Source organism: Thamnophis sirtalis, unplaced genomic scaffold (genome assembly GCF_051295495.1).
Source record: "Thamnophis sirtalis isolate CommonGarterSnake01/CBP01778 unplaced genomic scaffold, rThaSir2_p1.2 scaffold_8, whole genome shotgun sequence".
NCBI lineage: Eukaryota > Metazoa > Chordata > Lepidosauria > Squamata > Natricidae > Thamnophis > Thamnophis sirtalis.
In genome coordinates this window covers 72,264,540-72,285,498 of record NW_028261388.1, presented here as the reverse complement: position 1 = coordinate 72,285,498, position 20,959 = coordinate 72,264,540, and the positions used below count along the sequence as shown (strand labels likewise).

The 20,959-nt window shown below is 37.0% G+C and overlaps 1 protein-coding gene across 1 annotated transcript in view; it reads right to left on the bottom strand.

Moving 5' to 3' along the window:
• Positions 1 to 20,959, bottom strand: part of XRN2 (5'-3' exoribonuclease 2) — a 61,540-nt gene that overhangs the window by 14,998 nt on the left and 25,583 nt on the right. Inside the window, exons 15-27 of the mRNA XM_014070407.2 lie at positions 20,684 to 20,818; positions 19,405 to 19,523; positions 17,959 to 18,094; positions 15,283 to 15,390; positions 15,104 to 15,193; positions 13,371 to 13,443; positions 11,929 to 12,012; positions 10,637 to 10,734; positions 10,448 to 10,527; positions 9,520 to 9,576; positions 4,046 to 4,114; positions 3,760 to 3,894; positions 1,607 to 1,746 (exon numbers count right to left, since the gene is read on the bottom strand). Of these exons, the coding sequence (XP_013925882.2) occupies positions 1,607 to 1,746; positions 3,760 to 3,894; positions 4,046 to 4,114; positions 9,520 to 9,576; positions 10,448 to 10,527; positions 10,637 to 10,734; positions 11,929 to 12,012; positions 13,371 to 13,443; positions 15,104 to 15,193; positions 15,283 to 15,390; positions 17,959 to 18,094; positions 19,405 to 19,523; positions 20,684 to 20,818 (1,324 nt within the window). The remainder of the gene's footprint in view (positions 1 to 1,606; positions 1,747 to 3,759; positions 3,895 to 4,045; positions 4,115 to 9,519; positions 9,577 to 10,447; positions 10,528 to 10,636; positions 10,735 to 11,928; positions 12,013 to 13,370; positions 13,444 to 15,103; positions 15,194 to 15,282; positions 15,391 to 17,958; positions 18,095 to 19,404; positions 19,524 to 20,683; positions 20,819 to 20,959) is intronic.

Sequence of the window (20,959 nt, the reverse complement as noted above, 5' to 3'; positions counted from 1 at the left end):
GAGAGTCGAGTTGAAGGAATCCTGTATCCCAGCTAAGCATCTGCATGGAGGCTCAGTTTGGCTTGGCTTATTTATTGGCTTCCCTCCCTGGGACAAAACGCTGAGAACAACTTTTCAAGTCCCGGCATTTTTGTGTTCACTTTGTTTTGTCATGTGGTGTCTGGATTCTGCCTCACCATGTCTCCTGTCTTTTTCTTTGGATTTATTTGCCAAGGATGTGATTGCATTTGTACTTGTTGTCTTTAGATTCTGGTAAAAAAGGACTCTTTTCCTCTAACAGTTCTACCTAAGCTTTGCTAGTGCTGCACTAAGCAAAAATCCAGCTTGCTATCTTTGCTATCAGTTGCAGAGTATGACAAAAAAACATGATCTTGAGGTTTCAGTAGTCCAACCCTAGTAAGCACTAATCTGAATCTGATCAGCATATTTTCCATACATGTTTATCCGAAAACATAAAACTCAGACCTGAAGCAACAAAAATGTGGACAAATCACAATCACTTAGACCAGGGGTGTCAAACAGGCCTGTGTGCCAGATTCGGCCCATGGAGTGCTTAGATGTGGCCCACGTGGCCGCCCTGGAAACAGCAAAGAACTGGCCCGTGATGCCTCTGCCAGCATCAATCTCTCTGAAATACTAAATACCCCAAACACCAATGGGCTAGGTTCATACAACAGCTGCCATTAAGAAATCTTGATTAATATTAATCAAGTTTAGAATGTTGAGTGAACCCCCTTTATTAATTTACTGTGAATTCTGCTCATTCACATACAGCAAAGTCTTTCAAGGGAGGATTTACAGTCACAGACCTTATCTGGTGTAGAGAGCTGCCAGGCTGATATCTGCAAAACTTTGCAAGGAGTCTCGTAGAGTCACAAGTCAATTAAGTGAACTAATTGTCTACTGCAACTCCACTCCCCTTTCGCTCCTCTTTTATTTCCTTTGGGAGGGGCCATTCATTGTCCACCTCTGGCCTTATTCCCAAGTCAACCCCTGTTCTTTAGCTGTTCCCTTCGTCTGGCAACTCTGTTCATGCACATACTGGGAACAGGCTCCAGCTGTTCGTCTGCCTCACTGATGTCTGCCTCTGAAAGCAGCTGGTAACTGGCATACAGTTCTGGACCCCTCTCTGCCTCCGACACAGAGCTGTCATCAGAGCCTTCCCCAGACTCCAGCACTGGCCCATGTTCCTGTCCAAATCTGCTGCCAGCTTTGCTACAACACTCCCTATCAATGGGGAGAGATGTATATGCCACCAGATCCATTTTCTGATAGCATCTATATTTACTCAAAATTTGCTATGTGTCCACTAGTACAAAAAGGTGCAATGCTGCTTCTAAAATTGGCTGGGTTTCATTATTTAAAATACGGAGTTGGAAAACATAAGATCGGGGGCCACATATGAATTTGTGCTTCAATTGAATGGGATAATTCTCAGATCTTCTTCTCATCCTTAACAGAAGAGAAGCTCTTCCGTGAAGAAATGCTGTTAAATCGCTTAAAACAGATTCAAGAACAAAAAGCTACTATTATGTCTATGACATCAGCAAAAATGATTTATTCAACAATAAAGAAGACAAAGAAGGCAAATGAAAAAAAAACTTACTTGACAGCAATTTGGGAATCTGATGCTGTGGTCTGCCTAGCAATGGTCTATACGCATTTCCTTGATTGTAAGCCCCAGGGGGGGCAATATTACTGTATACTCCACTTCCTGATTGTCCTCTGTCCCTTGACATTGTATGTCTATAATGTAGGGAAGAAAAACAAAAGGAAGTTTTAATTTTCTAGGAAATAAATGAATCCAAAGGAAACTCATCTCCACATTATTCCATGAAGCAGGAGGCTTGCATTTCAGACCAGCATAAACGTACATTCCCAAAGCTCTGGTCAACAGATATTATGGACGTAGAAATATATTTATTTTGAGTCATGTAGAACTGATATTGTGACGAATTAGAGCCAGGAAGATTCAATCCAATTTTAACCCTGAACTCTCAGTGGATGATTTTTGGCCAGTCCTCCATCTCAGCTCCTACCTCATGGGTTTGCTGTCGTTGGGAATGGAGATCCTGTGCCTTGAGCATAGGAAAGGCAGGATATAAATCTAATCATAAACATATGCACTATGCATGTCCATCACTATGGGAAACCAATCTTATGTAAGCAGCTTTCTGCACATTAAAATATATACACACTGATTTTATAAAGTCTTTCCAGAGTAACTGGAAGAAAATAAGATTATGTAAATACAGTATAATAATCCATATCTAAGATTATATATGACTCTTTACTTAGGGGAGAAAGAATTCATGATTCCATTTGTCCGATCAAATGGAAAAAGACTACAGAGCACACTGAAGTCTAAACCTTGATTTAACTTACTTTACTAACTTATAAAAAATATAACGAAAGGTATTTCAAATGATAGTGAATTTTGGGGGCATGATTCATTACTCATTTGCTTCTGTTTTTGCCTTCAAGTTATCCATGATGGTTGTAAATCATGGTTTTTTTCATGGAATAGGTTCACATATCATGCAAATAAACTCTGACACATAAATACAGTATCACCCTGGGAGCCTTTTGCCATTAATAGGGAATAAGTAAAATAATCATATTATAAAGAGCCATATAACAAATTTCCAAGAAAATCAAAGTGTTTTGTTTTGGAGGAATATGAGAATCCTATTAGACCAAATTAAGGATTGATGTATTCTATTCTATACCAATAGTGGCTAAATCATGCTTATTAATAGACATTAACTTTCTCCATGTGGTTTCCCCCCAAGATGGGTACTAAGAAGTATAGTTTTTCAATATTGAAGATTATATTACTAATTGTTATTGATATTCATTCTCTCATGAAATTTGTTTAATTCCTAATGTAAAATCATGGTGATGGCGCAGTGGTTAGTATTGCAGGCTAACTCCGCCCACAATCTGGAGTTTGATCCTGATCTCCTCAAGGTTGATTCAGCCTCCCATCTTTCTGAGGTTGGTAAAATGAGGACCCAGATTGTTGGGGGCAATATGCTGACATTATAAGATGCTCAGAGAGTGCTGTAAAGCAGTACGGAACGGTATATAAATCTCAGGGCTATTGCTATAATCACCCAAAATGATTGCTACAGCTACATCTTGTGGACTTATTTTTCATTAAAAATAACGCAAAACACCAAAGACATTTATATTTTTACCATCTACTCAACATGAAATGTTCTAACATAACACTCTTAATCTATTCAACAAAATGCATTAAGTTATTTCAAAACATAAACCTCTCTGTAGGGTTTCCTTGCTAAATACAGATGGTCCTTGATTTAGAATTGAGCCCAAAAATTTATGTCGGCAAGTGAGACATTTGTTAAGTGAGTTTTGCCACATTTTATGAAGTTTCTTGCCACTGCTGTTAAGTGAACCATTGCAGTTAGGAAAGACACGGCTGTTAAGTGAATCTGGCTTCCCCGTTGACTTTGCTTGTCACAAGATCACAAAATGGGATCACATAACCCTGGGACACTGCAACCATCATAAATATGAGTCAGTTGCCAAGCATCTGAATTTCGATCACTTGACCATGGGGATGCTGCAATGGTTGTAAGTGTGAAAAGTGGTTATAAGTCACTTTTTTCAGTGCCGTGATAACGGTTGAATTGTCACTAAACAAGCTGTTGTAAGTTGAGGACTACCTATATGAGTAAATAAATGTCGATGAATAATACTAATTAACAATCAATAAAGCTCATAACTACTTACCCTAATGTTCTGAATGCTGACTGGTCCAAGTGAACCTGTCTCCTATCACGATTGAAGCCAAGCTGCGGCTTCCAAGATCTGCCATCATTATTAGTTTTCTCCCAGTCACCTGGCTTCAGAACTGCTGCAGGTTTTCTGATTGTTAAGACAAAATTATTTAGTATCATATGTGCCTGGACAACGGAAGAGACCAAAGTCATCTGGTCCAAATTTCAGCATAGTATAGTTACCTACATTCTATTACATAGTAAATAGTTCAGAAATATTTTCAAAAAGAGATACTTACTTTGCCCCAGATAATACAACTGCCTTAAAAATATAGTCGTCTTGGTATTGTGGATCTTTAAAGTTGATACTGGGAACAAAAAAAAAATATTGAAACAATTGTGAAGTTTTAATAAGACCAATAACTCAGCTCTATGAGCAGTTCTCACTATTTCATTCCTTTTTAAGACAAACATTTAACCAAATTAATCAGAAGTCAAGTCAGGCCAGTCAAACTTATCACTTGCAAAGACAAATAAGTCCTATCAATCTGGTTTACTTGCTCCTTATTTTGCAAGCATATCCAAGATGTTGATCATTGGACAACACCTCAAATAAGGTGTGTACAATGCCATAGACTTAGTATTTAATAAATGATATAATTCCATGCAGATGTTTTCTGTGACTTTTCATTCAATTGCATATACAGAAATTTTACGGCACATACATAGTCTTCATCTCAGAGATCTTCTCATAAGATAGTACTGTCAATTATATTAGCAGACCCAACAGATACAAGGATCCAAAATGGACCTATTTCTTAAGCTTATTTTCCCAAGGATTCTGATCTTTTTAAAACAGATGGGCTGGTGAAATAAGAATAATATATTACAGATTTCTTTTCAAGCAAAAATGTGAAAGGAATATGCAGAAACACAAACAAGAATATAATTTAAGGAATCCACCAGGATCAAACTTAGAATATTTTAGGTCAAATATTGGTTCATAAATGCCATCCTTTAAAAATGCCAAGGCCTTTGCAAATTGAATATGAGTCATCAAATAGCAGGTAATCTAGTTAGTACGTGCATTCTTCAGGTGATCCAGAAGTACTACCATTTTTTTTTATAAAACAGAGATTGGGAGCCCATGGTACAGAACTCCATTTTTAATATTATCCTCTAAATGTATCACAATTTGGAGATATAATCTTCTGCTATTTAAGAACCTCCCTCAACCCATCACCAAAATGTTGGAAAAATAGGGATGCTATAAAGGATTAGGTAATTCCAAGAGAAGGAACTAATTCCCATCATAAAAAGTTCTTGTGTGAGCACAGCAATAACACTTGGTTTATATTTTATGATCTAATAATTTGAAATTAATGAAGCATGCGATTTTTGAGTCAAAAGGTAAAAAGCCTCAAAAGATTAATTAGCTTTCTGATGCACCCTCTCAAGCTAGAGAACACATCTGTGGAGGATTGGTGACATATGCCTTTAAACATATTTTAATATTTGCATGTTTCATTTAATGCACTCTCTTTTTATTTGTTTTTACATCCTTATAATATAATCTAAATAAAATAAAACAAGTGGATTTCTTTGTCTTTTCATTTGCCAATCCTTCAAAATATAAGATAAACCGAGACTATATTACATAGTCTATATTTTGGAGATTGTAGGAAACTTATAACAGATTTGCCTGTTTGGGTGAGAGCATCATTTACTGTAGCATCAGGGCAGATTTTAAAAAAAGTACCAATATATAGCCCACACTAGCAGAAAGGTTGTTCAATCATTACAAAAAACATAATTGTACTATCCTATAACCAGAATGGAAGTTGGACATTATAGAGGGTCTTTTTGGTCACTTAAGGTTGTGCCTGGCAGGAAAGAATTAACTCCTCTTGTCTTAGAGAAGATGGAACACTTATCACTGTAACAATGCACAACTTAGATAAAAAAAATTCAAGCAACTGAAAAAGTAAGAATAACAATGGAAGACAGGGAAGGTAACCGGATTGAAAATAAAAAAAGATAAAACAAAAATGATAGTCAAAAATATGACAGAGAAGCAGAAGGAGGATTTGGCCAAGTAAATAAATATCTAGATTGAAAAGAAAATGAAATATTTAGGAATCTATATAAGGGCAAGGTGCACATCAATCGAAGAGGACAACTATGTTAAATTATTAAATTATATAAAAGGAGAATTGGAGAGGTGGGAAAAAACTGAGACTCTCTTTCGTGGGAAGGATATCAGTGATGAAAATGAACGTTCTTCCATAATTATTATTCCTGTTCCAAAACATCCCCATAAAATTAGATAAAAAGCGTCTTGGGAATCTGAATAAAATAACATCAGAATACATATGGCAAGGGAAGAAACCCAGGATAAAATTTAAACTTCTGCAAGATGTAAAAGAAAGAGGATTCGGTGTACCAAAATGGGAATTATACCATGAAACAGCAACGCTAACCTGAGTGGGTTGATAAAATGGATTGATTTAAAAAATAATAGATTGTTAGCACTTGAGGGCCAAGATTTGCATTTTGGATGGCATGCCTTCCTGTAGTACAGGTAGCACATCAATACTTCCAAAGACACTTCATCAGACAGGCATCATTAGAAACATGGAATAAATATAAGAGGAAAGTTACCCATTTGGCTATCAACACTAGAAGCAATAGTGCATCCCAATCTTATTAATCAGGAAAAACAGGTCACCTATAAAGATATACTAGATAAAGAAGGGAGATTAAGATCGAGGCAAGATTTAACTGGGGATAGATCTGGAATGGTGGTCTTACCTCCAAATCCAATCACGCTACTCAAAAGAGTGGTAGTGGGGAATTGATGGCAATAGGCAATATTCTTTTGGGGACAAATGATAAATTGATAAAGAAGATTTCCAAATTCTTATTGGAATACAGGATGGAAGAAGAGCAGGTCAAGGAGACAATGGTTGCATGGGCGATAAACTTTGGTTATGATATAATTTGGACAGATGGCAAGAACTATGGGAAAGGAACAGGAAAATAACATTGTCAATACCATACAAAGAAAACTTATATAAGATGTTTTGCAAGTGGCACCTTCCGCCCACAAGAATCACCAAAATATTTAGAAATTCATCGCCAAATTGCTGGAAATGTGACCAGGAAACAGGCACGTACTACCATATGTGGTGGTCATGCCAAAAAGCCAAAATATACTGGCAGAATATCCAAAAGTGGTTAATATAGATAACCGAAGAGGAAATATAATTCACATAGGAACTATTTCAGGAATTATAAACAAGAAATATAACAAGGGGTAATCTTTCTAACAATACATATTATCACAGTAGCAAGAATGGTCTTTGCCCAAAATTGGAAAAACAGGGAAACTCCACATGAAGGGGAAATAATTAGGAAAATTTTGAGCTGCACTGAAATTGATAAATTGGCACGGGAATTGAAGAATAAAGATGAATCCGAATATTATAAGATTTGGGATAAATTTTTATCGATGGTTGTAATATAAAAGGGAAAGCCCAAAATAGGCATGAATCAAGATCCATAGAAGGGAGACTAGAATGATGTATGAAATGATAAATGCGAGAGTGTACAAGATAAACACAAACCAATAGGGCTGGGAATACGTTACTTTTTTCTTTTTTGTAAATACGGCATGGATCAAATGTTAAAAAAACAGAGTGGCTATAATGTATAACTGAGTATCTTAGCCATGTATGGCATAGATTCTGCCAGGATGGTTTACACTGTGTCCAACGTTTTAAATTATGTTTAATACAAAACTTTTTAATAAAAAAAACCAGTGGAAGACAGGATGCCCTATCAAAAGTGGGAACTACACAAACATATTATCTTTCTGTCTCTGTTCTCTATTCCAGTGTTTCTCAACCTTGGCAACTGGAAGATGTCCGGACTTCAACTCCCAGAATTCCCCAGCCAGCATTCGCTGGCTGGGGAATTCTGGGAGTTGAAGTCCGGACATCTTCCAGTTGCCAAGGTTGAGAAACACTGCTCTATTCCAACAGAATTACTATTAGAATATTTTTTTCTTTTGCTTATGATAGAGCCTACAGGAATGGAGAATTCCACAGCAAATTCTCTAACTTTGGCAAAAAAAAAAAATACATAAAAAGAAAATGAGATTATAGTAATCACTGAGGACTGTATGGCCACAAATTACTTTGGGGGAAGAAGTACTGGTAATTCTCAACTTGTGATCCAAAATTCTGGACACGATTGAGTCCAGAATTTTGGTTATAAGTTGTTGCGGCTGTAAGTCGAATTATCCCACGACCAGATTTGAGTTTAGGAACATGAACTGAGAAGCAATGGAATCTGTTGGGAGTTGGGAAATCATTTAGTATCCTGTTTGTGATGATTTTCTTTGTTCATCACTGTTCTGATTTAGGAGGACAAGACAGAAAATGCAATATGGGGTGCATGTACAGTACAGTATAATAAGCAAGAACAACACCCTAGGTTTATATGCTTCCTTGAACTGCTCTGTGGAGTTGCTCTGGCCATCTGCAATTTTCACTGCCTTTTCTTCCCAAAAGCTGGAAGAGAAAAGTTAGGATCTTCTTTCATATCAAAGGCAGCCCGAGATTTAGCTATTCTGACGCCTCTGAATGCATAAGAGGGAAGCCAGCTTCTAGTGTCTACCTAACATTCTTCATGAGAACAGCCTCTGTTGGCTGCCTTACCCCTTGGCAATCTGATTCTGGCAGCCATTTTTCTTCCCACCAAAGGATTTATGTGGGAGGCAAACAAAGACTAAAGGGTTATTTTGTTTGAATAAACTTTGTTTAAGATTTGCCATATCGAAGAAGAAATAGAAGAGCCGAGGTGGCGCAGTGGGTAGAGTGCAGTACTGAAGGCCACTACAGCTGACTGTTATCTGCAATTCAGCGGTTCAAATCTCACCGACTCAAGGTTGACTCAGCCTTCCATCCTTCCGAGGTGGGTAAAATGAGGACCCAGACTGTGGGGGCTGACTCTGTAAACCGCTTAGAGAGGGCTGAAAGCCCTATGAAGCGGTATATAAGTCTAACTGCTATTGCTGCTATTGCTATTGCTATAAATTGTTTTTTCCTATAGATTCAGGAAAACATTGTTTTCGCAATTAAAATGGAAGGCACACTTCAGTCCCATAATAGATTTCCTTTGACAGAGGATGGTAGATTCAGGAGGCAACGGTCTATTTCTACATGAGTCACAGAATTGTATTTGTCTCCTGACATGAAAGGCCAGAGAAGTGAATGATCTATGGAATACAATTAACAAACTCTTGTATAGATTGTCTTAGAATCATTCATGTTATTTCATCGGCTTCACTAATATAATCTTATGGGGAGTATAGAATGCAAATAAATATACAGCAGGATTATGAAGTTCTAGGATAAAGACAGTGATAGGCATCTCATCACCGCCTGCATATGAGACTAGCAAAGGAATTTATGCAAGTGAGATCATAATTACTGAAATGAGGACCCAGATTGTTGGGGGCAATATGCTGACTCTCTGTAAACCGCTTAGAGAGGCCTGAAAGGCCTATGAAGCGGTATATAAGTCTACTGCTATTGCTATTGCTATTTTCTAAGGTTTAACATTTCAGTTGACTGTGAACCCAAAACATGAAAAGCCTGTAATATAAAGGGATTACCTCTATTTTCTTTTCTACCTATCTGTGACACAGTTAGATGATAAACCAGGATTGGTAAAAGATGGTACACTATAACCTGAATTTATAATTTACCTTATGGCAGAATTTTGTGTCAGATCACGCAGCAGCGGCACAGGAGATTGCACTGATCTAATGGTTAAGGGAAAAGGTAAAAACTGTTCATTTCAACATAAAAACCACTCATGATTATAGAGAATGGTGGAACACAAATATAAATGGTCAATGGCCATAATCCAGAACTTTTGCCTTTTGTGTAAAAGGACATTTAAGTGGTCTAAGTAACCAACACAAAATGTACAAATATTTTAAGCCAGAAAGCAATCGAAAAACACTCTAAATATTGAAAGTATTGATGGTAATATCTTTCATTCCCTTATCACATTTTGTCCCGAAACAAAAATCAGCTCTAACATGCATCCCTTGTTATGTGTCAAGCCTTCAAATAATTTCGGTTAGATTCGTGATTGTCATAAACTCTTGAGGTATCTGGATACTACACTGCTGCTGAGTAGACTGAAGTCCAGAGAATAAGAGGATTTACTGCCAACCTGGAAACAAAACCAGCTCCATCAGCAACGGACTCTTGGAAGAGAGTTAAAACTCTATTCTTCCATAGGTTTTTGGCTGGTCAATATGATGTTGCCAAAGTTGTATTCTTATATTTACACTGCAATGCAAATATTGTACTGCCAAGAGTTTCAAGATGCAGAGACTCAATCAATCAATCAATCAATCAATCAATCAATCCCTTAGTGATTTCCCACATGGGATATTGGGGTTTTGGGAGGGATGGTGTTTTACACTTTATTTTCACAAATGTATATACTTCTTTCCAACTTTCACATCCACAGGTGATCTTCCTCATTATTCTCCTTCTAATATGACTAGATTTTTAAAAAATCCTTGTCAATGAATAAAACAAACCTGTCTTATCATATATGGAATAAATTAACCATGAGCAATTCATCAGTTAACTAACAGCAGTATAAGCTGTACTTACTCATCTGGAAGGATGGGATATTCATTCAAGGTGAGCTTTCCCTGTATTCCATGACACAGTTCAGGGGGTATGTCTACTGGCTATTGAGGAATAAAAAAATCCCAATTAACTTATTCAAAACAGCTCATGACAATTACGCAGTTGAGACATAATTCATTTCATACATCTAACAAATATGACAAGGCACACCTCTTTTTCATTAGACTTATACTGTTCAAGAATGAAGTCAAGAAGCTGATGATGTTTCCCAACAAAAAGGACATCACTACCAAGACTATTTCTTCTGGCTAGAAAAGAAAAGAAAGTAATAATACTTACTTCATTATGAAATATCTAAAAGGCGTAAGACATAGCAAACGTAAAATATGGTATGCATTTGCAATGCAACACAAAACACCATTTAGAATATTGTAAGACGTTTGCCTTGTTGGTGTGTGCCTAGTTTACAGTGTAGTTCAATTACATTATGCTCTGGCACCAGAAGCACATTTACTATTCTTAAAAGTAATTTCTGCTTCTTTATCACTGAGTTGGTTAATTCCACAAAATAGATTCCACAAAGAGACGCATTATTACCATTTTTTAAACAAATCCAAAAGCATGGGAATCATTTGCAAGGACTTCTGATTTCATAGGAGTTATGTGAATTGTACATCACTTTTCGAAAGGAAATTTATACTACTTTTATTCAGGAGAAACTTTACATCTCTCTCCTGCACTCTCCATCCCTTCTGACTATTTGTCAATTTGAATAACAATTTATGTAATAAAGATACTTGGTTGCTTGTCAGAATTCCTAAAGCTCAGGTCCATGTTCTGCTGTTTTTCTTCATTGGCTAAGTATTTGACATGAAGAGCTATAAGAGGGTACTACTACATCCCATAATTCTGCATGCAGATTTTATCATTATTTGCCACTGAAGGCTGAATATAAATAGTTTGCATGTCATACAAAACTGACAAATTGCATTTTTATGTTGAATTTGTGTTGGGCAGAAAGAATCAGGACCATACACTAAGTTCCAGTTAAGAAGATTTATTGCTGGATAAGAGTCAATGGAATTCAAAAGCAGCTGGACTTGGAATGTTTATGAATGCCTAATAATTCTAGGCTGAGTCCTCTCAACTCCATCTCTGCCTCTGCCTCTTCTTCTCTTACAATTTGTAGAATTATTGAATTGAATTACTTAATTCCCCATAGCAGTTTGAGTTGAGTATTTGATGTAAATTTGATCAAAATGTGATTCAAAATTATTCTAACAAAAATAATATTCAACTTAAAATATTATTTGGGTGGGTGATGAGATATTTTTGTACTATAGATAATTAAAAGGACTAAAATTGGAATAGTGTAAGATGGCACAAATATTTACTGTCTAATTACTTGAGAATAACACAGAAATTAATGTCTTGTATTTATATATAAACATCACTACCAACATGTTCTACTTAAAACCATTTTACAATCCTGCAATTCTTACTTTCTTCAGAAGTGAGGTTGGGATACACTTGTGCCAAAGCAGCTCTTAGACGGCGTTCATCAACAAAAGGCAACAGAGCAACCCCTAGGAAAATAAGCAATTGGAACTTACATTTATCTCTAACAATATCAAGGAGAAAGTTTAAAAGATACTTGGGCAAACCAAATCATAACACTGGATTTCAAGAAGATATAATTAAGTATATATTTAGTTCTTCCACCAAAATCAGGGACATGAAAAATTTAACTTAAGATCATTGACTTTCCCTGAAGGTGGGGAAAGAAGGAAAAGAAAATACATGCACTTACCCACTTTTGTTAATTTTTCACTTACTTCATATCCACCATTTCCCTTCCCAGAAATGCTAGAATAATTTTCAATAATAGTTTTTTAAGAACCATGGTAGTGCTGTACTTAGAATGCAATACTTCAGGCTAACTCAACTGCTCACTCCAGGAATTCCATTCTGAGCAGCTCAATATTGACTCAGCCTTCCATCCTTCCGAGGTGGGTAAAATGAGAAGCCAGATCGTTGGGGCAATATGCTGACTCTGTAAACTGCTTAGAGAGGGCTGTAAAGCACTGTGTACACAAGTCTAAGTGCTATTAATGGGACTAACCTAGATTTATCTCTGTAACAGATTTTTTTGAAAATTTAGTTTTACATGAATAGTCTATAGAACTAAAGGAAAAAAAGTAATATACAATCTAAACAAATGTAACAAATGTTCAGTACAATCTGGAGCCATCTTAAACCACATTTCACTAGAAAGAACAAATCTCTTGAGCTTGGATTATGGTCATGCCTGAAGTTAAGATGGATGATAATACACATAATTAATATATGAATATGTGCTGATTATAATAAGTACAAAAAGACAGCTTGCAGTTGAACCTATTACAAATACTGAATTTCTAAACATTCTAATAAAAATGCAATGAAATTGCAAAATCAAGTAATTTATTTTAGAGTGACATTAAATAGGTTAATTTATCAGTGGAAGAGCACTACAGCCAAGCACATATCCCAGCTTTCTCCAGAGGAAAAATGGGTTGAGGAGAGGCAAAATGCAACTGAGGAAGAGGACAGCTGTGCAAGTAGAGTCCTCTTGCAAATCCCTGGGCAGAACATATAAAACACAGCACTTCACACTGGTTTTTCTATTATAAAAACCATTTAAGAAGCTTATTATTAGGTATCCAAAATGTTAAATTTTATTTTAGTAACAGCAATAAATTTCATCTAGATACTGCTGAAATTACTATGTCTCACAACTCATTTAATCAGTTTATTACTTTTTACAAACTCATTAAGGAAAACAGCAGATAGAAATCAGTTTAGCAACTGCTAGCAAACCTGTAAATGGAATGTCTTTCCTGTTTTTTTTAAAAATTATTCCCAAGACTAACCATATAAATATTGACCATGATGAAATAGTTACCTTGCCAAGCATATTTTTTCCCATTCAGATCAATAGCAAAGTCCTCAGGATAGAAATCAATTATACTTGAATCCTGTTTTAATAAAGTATTATTACAGTGATTTAGAAATCTGCAGTGTTGGAGAAAGGCACTTATTTTTTTCTGAAACGTAATTCAAAGAACATTTTGTTTAAAGAAAGGAGTTTACAAACTATTCTAAAACAACAATTTAAATTTAAAGAGTACATTTTCAAGGTGTAAAATTTACACTTTTAACTTTAAGCCCTGAATCTGATTCATTGAACTAGGTACAAAAGCATATGTATGCAATCAGCAAACTCTTGCTTCCTCTATTTCACTCCTAACTCCCAAATTCCCCCGCCTGTTTCATGATAAAATAAAATAAACCTTCTAAGTGCTTAATAATTTGGGCACACAAGTGTACATTAAAACTCACAAAAGTAGCACCTGTGAAACTTATCTACCATAGCACGCAAATAGCAGGGATAAGGCTGGTTTTTGTTTCTCTGCAGGAAAATGCTGAGAAACTCAAAGCTTGATCTAAAGAGAGCTCGACTTTCAATTTCCTTTATCCATTCAAAGCAAGAGGGAGGGGCATGATCAAGGAGAGAACATGTAACTAGTTACTATTTGGCTAGTTACTCCTCTTTCACTTTCATTCTATTTAAGCCTAATCATCCATTCAACCATGAGCCCAGAGACTGAAAAATCATGCATCTTTTTTGCCCCCTGCAGTCAAAATGGAATCTCTTTTTCTAGCCAGAAACTGGCAGAGAAACCATTAAAATTCAATAGTTCAGGCATGAATGGTTTATGTGATTAAAGTTCATTTTTATATCCTTCTTACTGTTTTCTATCCAATGTTCCAACAAAATTCCCATTACACAAGCAAAGTTTTCTTTCCTTGTTCATCCCTTGATTTAACTACTATAGACCTCATCAGCAAAGTTCTTGTTTAAAAATTTAAATATTTAAAAAGTGGAGATAAAACTGGTGATATTTCCCTTCTTCCCTCAGGTAGGGCTTCATTAATTGTGTGCTGTGGTCAAATAGAACCACAAAAAGACAACAGTTAATTAGCCGCCAGTAAACCCTGAAAAGTTAAATAAAAAACTATAGCAATCTTTTCTCTGTCACACTCATTTTGCTTATGAATACAATTTAATGCAAAAAAAAAAGTATTTTCAAGGGTAGTTAAATAGAAATAAAATCAAGGTATCATCATCAGAATAAATCCATATAGTTTAAAAGAGTAGTCAAGGTAGAAATCCATTTATTTTATTGGATAGTGGAGAAACACATTAATTGCTACATGCAGTACTTTAAATATGGCAGCCATTTTGTGAATATCTACTCAACCACAAATGCTAATTTATATTGGAACACATTTTATACTGATCTTCCTCACACTTTTTCAGAACTCTAAAGGTCTGTCCCAAATACTGCCTACTGTGGCCAGCCTTTCAAGCAGTTGCATCAATTCATTGAAATGTTTTATCCTTAACCATAACATTCCTTTGTGGGCATAATTTTACAATTGGAATTTAATATAGATAAAATTAAATTTGGAATGAACTGAAACATTTAAGACCACACAAATTCCAACTGAAAGATCTACGGTATAACAGACAGTTAAATAAATAATGTCTCTTTTTTAAAGACAAACAGTGATGTAGTTGAGAGAATATTAACATGAATATTCAAACAAATAAAGACCCTTTAATTTTCTTACTGGATCAGTCATAAGTTTCCGCCATGTTGGTGGGAGGAAATTACCGCTGGCAGCTGGGAAGACACCCATCAGTTGTTCCAGAGGTCTGAACTGTAAAAAGAAAGGTAGATAGTATAACTGTTTAAATTTTTAAATCTTTAGTTACTAAGATAAATTATAAACAGAATAATAAAACTTACTGGGTTGGTTCCTTTCTCAAAATCTGAGTCCATGTCTGCAATACCTTCAAAATCTGAAGCAAATGGTGCATAGTGGAAAGGATAATACCATTTCCAGGAAGCACATCCCTAGTTTGGAAAATGAAAGAAGAATTTAAATCAAAGATGATTCAGGAATCTTCTCTCTGCATTTAACTATTAAATAATGGTAAACCTTAATTATACTAGTTGAATTATCAAAGAGGAAGGCGTAAGCAACCAAATACATACATAAAAAAAAAATCATCTTGAAATACTGAGCTACTGTTATTAAAATACACCTATAAAATGATAGCTGTAAACCTTTGCTCTCTCCAGTTATTTTACATTATTATTGTCATAATGAATACACAATACAAAATATTAACTGTAATAAATCTAAAAATATGTATGCTCAGAAATAAGCTTTAAAGTTCTTATCAACATAGCAAATGGGTAAAATTACATGTAACAATTTCAAACAATTAGCATGTATATGGGTAGCTCCATTATACTAAAATGTAAATGTTGTTTATCCTATACTTATATAACATAATTCAAAACCTAATAAGAATCCCAGTCACTCCTCGCCTGGCCTGAGAAGGTAGGGGGTAGGTCATGCGTCTCCCCAAGCAACCGAGGTACGTGCAGCACAGTGATGGGTTTCCAAAAATTTTAGAACCTCTTCTGTAGGTGTGTTCAAACTTGACAGCTTTAAGACTTGTGGACTTCAACTCCCAGAATTCCTCCTCCAGTCACGTTGGCTCAGGAACTCTGGCATAGAAGTGTGCAAGTCTTAAAGTTGTCAAGTTACAAGACCCTTGCACCCCTAACCTTTTAGAAGAAAAACCTCAGGTGTTTTCAAACTTGACAGCTTTAAGAGTTGTGGACTTCAACTCCCAGAAGTCCTCCTCTCGCTCTTCATCTTGATGTGCGGATGGGCGGGGTGGGGGAGCTGGAACCGGTTCTAAATGGCACTGTAGATTTGTGGAACCTCTTCTATAGAAGAGGTTAGAACTGGTAGGAACCCACCCCTGCAGCAGCAACAAAGGCTGGAAGACGGGCCCACGAGACCCAGCAAGAGTTAAGGCGCTAGAGAATCAGAATGAGAGAGAGAGGGGGGAGAGGAGAAAGAAAGGGAAGAGCAAGCAAGCGCAGGATCAAATTCTGGGATGCAAAGAAGTCTTTGATGGTTGGACACCGAGACAGACCTCCGCCTTCTGCATTCCCAACCCGCACTAAAGAGAACCAAATGGGTTGAGGTCTCCCTCCCACTAAACGGCCCCACCGAGCCCACTTGCAAACTCTGCTGAGTGCAGCTCCAAACATTCAGCTCACGCACCCCTCCTGGCTGTGTCCCAACTGTTGTGGCCCCTGCCTCCACTCAGATGGCTGAGCCAGATGGTGCAGCACCTGCCTTTCCTCCCAGAGCTGGTGGCGTTGGCACCCGCCGGCCTCTGCTCACTTTTTGCTGCTGCCGTCCAGCCCCCCTCCATCTGGGAGGCACTGCGCAGCCATCTCGCCAGCTGGCGAGGAACGCAGTGGTGCCGGCAGTTGGGGCCTTCATGGTGCTGACCGAGGACCATCCACTGGCACTCCCAGCAAGGCACAGCAGCCGGAGCCCCTTGGCAGCACCTCTGCCTGCTATCTGCATATAGAGGTCGGACAAAACCATTGTGGCGACGGCAGGGAAGATGTGTCCTTCCTGCTCCGCTCTTGCCAGCCAGAGGACGGGCTCTGCACCACCACCTCCCAGCCAGAACACCACATTTGTTTGCTTGCTGGCCACCTCCGAGCAGGTAGTAGCCCTCAGGCTGGCTGGGTCCCCACCACAGAGGTATAGAGAGGAAAGGGGAATGTCTCCCCGACAGGATCCGGGTTGGATTTGCCTTAGTTCGCATGGATCTCCAACGCTTAGCTTTGCCTGCCAGCCTCCACTTCCCCTCTACAGCCCAAGTGGTTGGATTCACATGACATGTGAAGCTGGGCAGGAGAGCACGAAGATAGATAAGATAGATGGATGGGACACAGAGAGAGAGGGAGCAGACAGACAGACAGAGGGAGAGAGATACCCGTTTCCCACAGAAATGAACATACTGGGAACCACAAAACCTGGGTAGGCGAGGTTGGGGGGATCATGTGACTGGGTGAGAGTGAGTGAAGTTGAGTTGGCCACGACCATCCAGGTTTTCTGGCTCCCGGTGTTTCCTGTGGGAAATGGGTCCAAATGGCTCTTTGAGTGTTTAAGACCCCTGGTTTAGGCTGATATTCAAAATACCTTAAAACCGCCTCTATTAAAGTCAGGTCACCTCTTGGGAGAGAATTTTAGTTACCGATGAATTAATAGAACCACTTTGTTTCTGCACTCATTAATGTTTTTATTCAAATCTTTTTCCCCATTGGAACCGACACACATATTATTGTATTTGGCCATATGGTTGTAATAAAAAATTTGATTTGCTGCATAAATACATTTATTAAGATGGTGATCAAAAGCTGTGGTTGAACTGGCATTACATGTTTGCAATATCAAGATATAAAGGCAAAGAAGTATGTTTCCCTCAAGTGAAGTTTGATTCCTACTGACTTTTGACCACCATAAAGAAGTAGATTGTCATTGCCAAGTAGGTGGAAGTTTGATGATAGAAAATCCTCTGTAATGACATAATAGGTCAGTACCTGATAATAGTATCGGAGAACCCAGCAAAGCCCTTCCACATAAGACTGCACAACTTTACGACGAAACTTCTTATCGTTGATGTCAACATCAAATTTGTTCTTGTAATAGCGCTGTTTCCAGCCAGCTTCCCATAACCTTCATAAAAACAATAGTGAATCTACATAATGTGCAATTCAGTTTATCAAATGGTTTCAACAAAAAAAGGAGAACAGGCTTTACTAACTGTGGTGTGGTTTAAATCATACTCCCATGTAATTGTATCAGACTTTGGATTATGGCAGCAGTTGGACCAGAATTTCTATTGTCAAGAGATGCAATAGTAAAGTGAGATATCATGTGACTATATCACTTAGTGATGGCAATCCTGGCAGTCCCCATTTGCCATCATAACCTCAGGCCTGTGCAAGTCATTAAGCAGGAAGAGGTGGGAGTCCTAGACAAGAAGTGGGGTGGTCGTGGTGGTGTAGGCAGATGCTAGGGAAATGCGGAAATGGAGAGACCACAGGGGGATGGGGGTATCAATCTCTATACTGCAGCAGCTCAAACCCCATAAAACATACCCTGAGAGATAGACCAGATAAAGAAATAGACGCCACAGAAGACTAAAAACTATTCTTATTTAGATTGGCCATAGTAAATATATTACAAGCCTGATTTACTTCCCCTCCTTCCTCTTTTATATTCATGTGATTTAAGGGGCATCTATCTGTGACATGTTTGTAATCCTACCATACTTAAGCAACGTTTTCCTTTTTGTTGTCTAGTAATGGATCTATCCTCTATCCCATCAACATTATCCTCTTTACTCTGCACAAATGTAGACTGCTTTCTAGTTTTTATATTTTAATAAACTTGGCATGTAGGAAAGAACAGACAAAGTTAAAGTTATGGGGTTTTCTTAATAAGAACCAGTCTTTTAGTCCTAACTGGTAGTCACTTTCCCAGATCTTAGGTTTAGTATCTTGAAAACTGATCCCGAGAACCTTTTAAATGGAAGTATTTAGAAATTCTTTCCAAATGCAAGAAGCTTAGCGTATACATAATACATTCCTCACTAATAGACAATAACCCCTCACTAAACTAAATCATCTGATTATAGAACTTTTAAGAGTTAAACCATTCCATTTTTGTTAGTAGAATGAGATTCTGTTCACAGAGACTGAGCTGAATATTGAACCTCTAGCCAATCTGGTGTTTAGTCTCAAAGGGAGTAGCAGCTTTTAGGAAGAAAACCAGCATGCATACTAATGGAAGCACTTAAATTTAACAGCAACAGCCTACACATCTCACTGGAATTTACCGAGTATCCCAACTCGCCACATTAATTATTGGTGGATAAAAAGATCATGGAAAAGCATTACAAGGTGTGGCAGATACAAGGTAAATAGTATTAATGAGACATTCTCCCTTTTGACAACTCACTAACAAAGTATGAAATGTGGCACCTGACATTATCTTCAGGCTCCGGTTCACTGTCACTGTCCTCCATCTTTCGCTTAATTCCTCCTGCTGGGGATGGCGTACCATCAGATGTGAAGCTTGAATTAGGAGAAGCTGAAGGAGTCTGGGGATATAGTTAGTGGAAAGGTCTCATTACACTTACAAAAATTAAAATTAATGACTTTGCAAAAAAAAACAACCAGAAAAATATATGCATCTACTTTAGGTAACTATAGATACAGGAATTTAAAAGAACAATGTAGAAACTAATTCCGTGCTACCAAGGGGATTTGAAATATACTCAGACAGCAATATTTCATGACAAGTAATAAATCACTTTTAAATTGACGAACTTTCAAAAGCGGATTCTGATAAAATAGATCCTGGTACTCAAAAGAAAACCATCCTATTAATTATTCTATTCTCCCCACCCACCCACCATTTTTAGTAGTCATATTGATGTATTTTCTTTGTTTTTTCCTTGTTTATTTTATTGTTCTATTATTTTACTTTCACTTTGTTTAAACTTTTCATTTTTTTGTTTTTATAACTGTCAGCTGCCTACGGTAGCCCCATGATGAGATAAGAAACAAAAACAATTAATAATGAACATTATTATTTTAGTACATATTAAAAGTATGTATTAAATTAAAACCATAATGAGTGTATATATACTATGATACTACTTAATGTTCACAGGGAAATATATGCTAGGATCTAAGATAAATCAAGGTGTGTGTATCAAATAGAACAAAAGTTTCTAAAGTGCATTCAATTAAAATCTTAACTGCTTCTTAATGAAGATAATTGGATACAACCCAATTTATGAATTGAGAGTTTACATATTTAATAGACAATACATTATCCATAAAACCCTTCCCTCTGCACCCATTCATTTTGTACCAGTAGTTGTTAAATGGACTGCATCATTGTTTTACTCATTATTTTAAGATGAGGCAAAGTCAGGGAATGGGATTAAATTTCTATTCTTTCAAGGCTTTTTCATTATCTGGAAAGATTAACTGCTTAACATAAAAGTGTTTAGGCAAAAAGTGGGGTTCTTTTCTAATCAATTATTAACTTTTCTCAGACTTAAGGGATCCAGAGAGAGTACATGTCACTAGTCTGGGTTGAACCCGTAGTTGCAACAAATTGAGGATATGATGGAGTCAACATAGCAAAGGAAAGGTAAATGTATATAAGTTTGAGCTTTGTAGAAACTGAGCCATCATTAAGTCATTTTCCATTACCTTATCTATATTTATTTGAAAAATAATCACTTACAGTGTTTTGTCTGTCCTGCATTCTCATTTCATAGGCTGTGTGTCTTGGATTACTAATTGGCTGATGGCTTGACCTGTTTCCTCTTCCTACAGGTTGTGGGGTGTACTGTCCACCAAGCATGGTATGTTGTTCCCTCTGAAATGAGCAGAATATAAACATAAACTTTGAGCATTAGCTATGAGAGCAAACACTACATAGAAGTATGAATAGCTATGTTTATATTACACAGGATATTAATTTCCAAATGAATATGCAACACTTAAACATCCATACTGG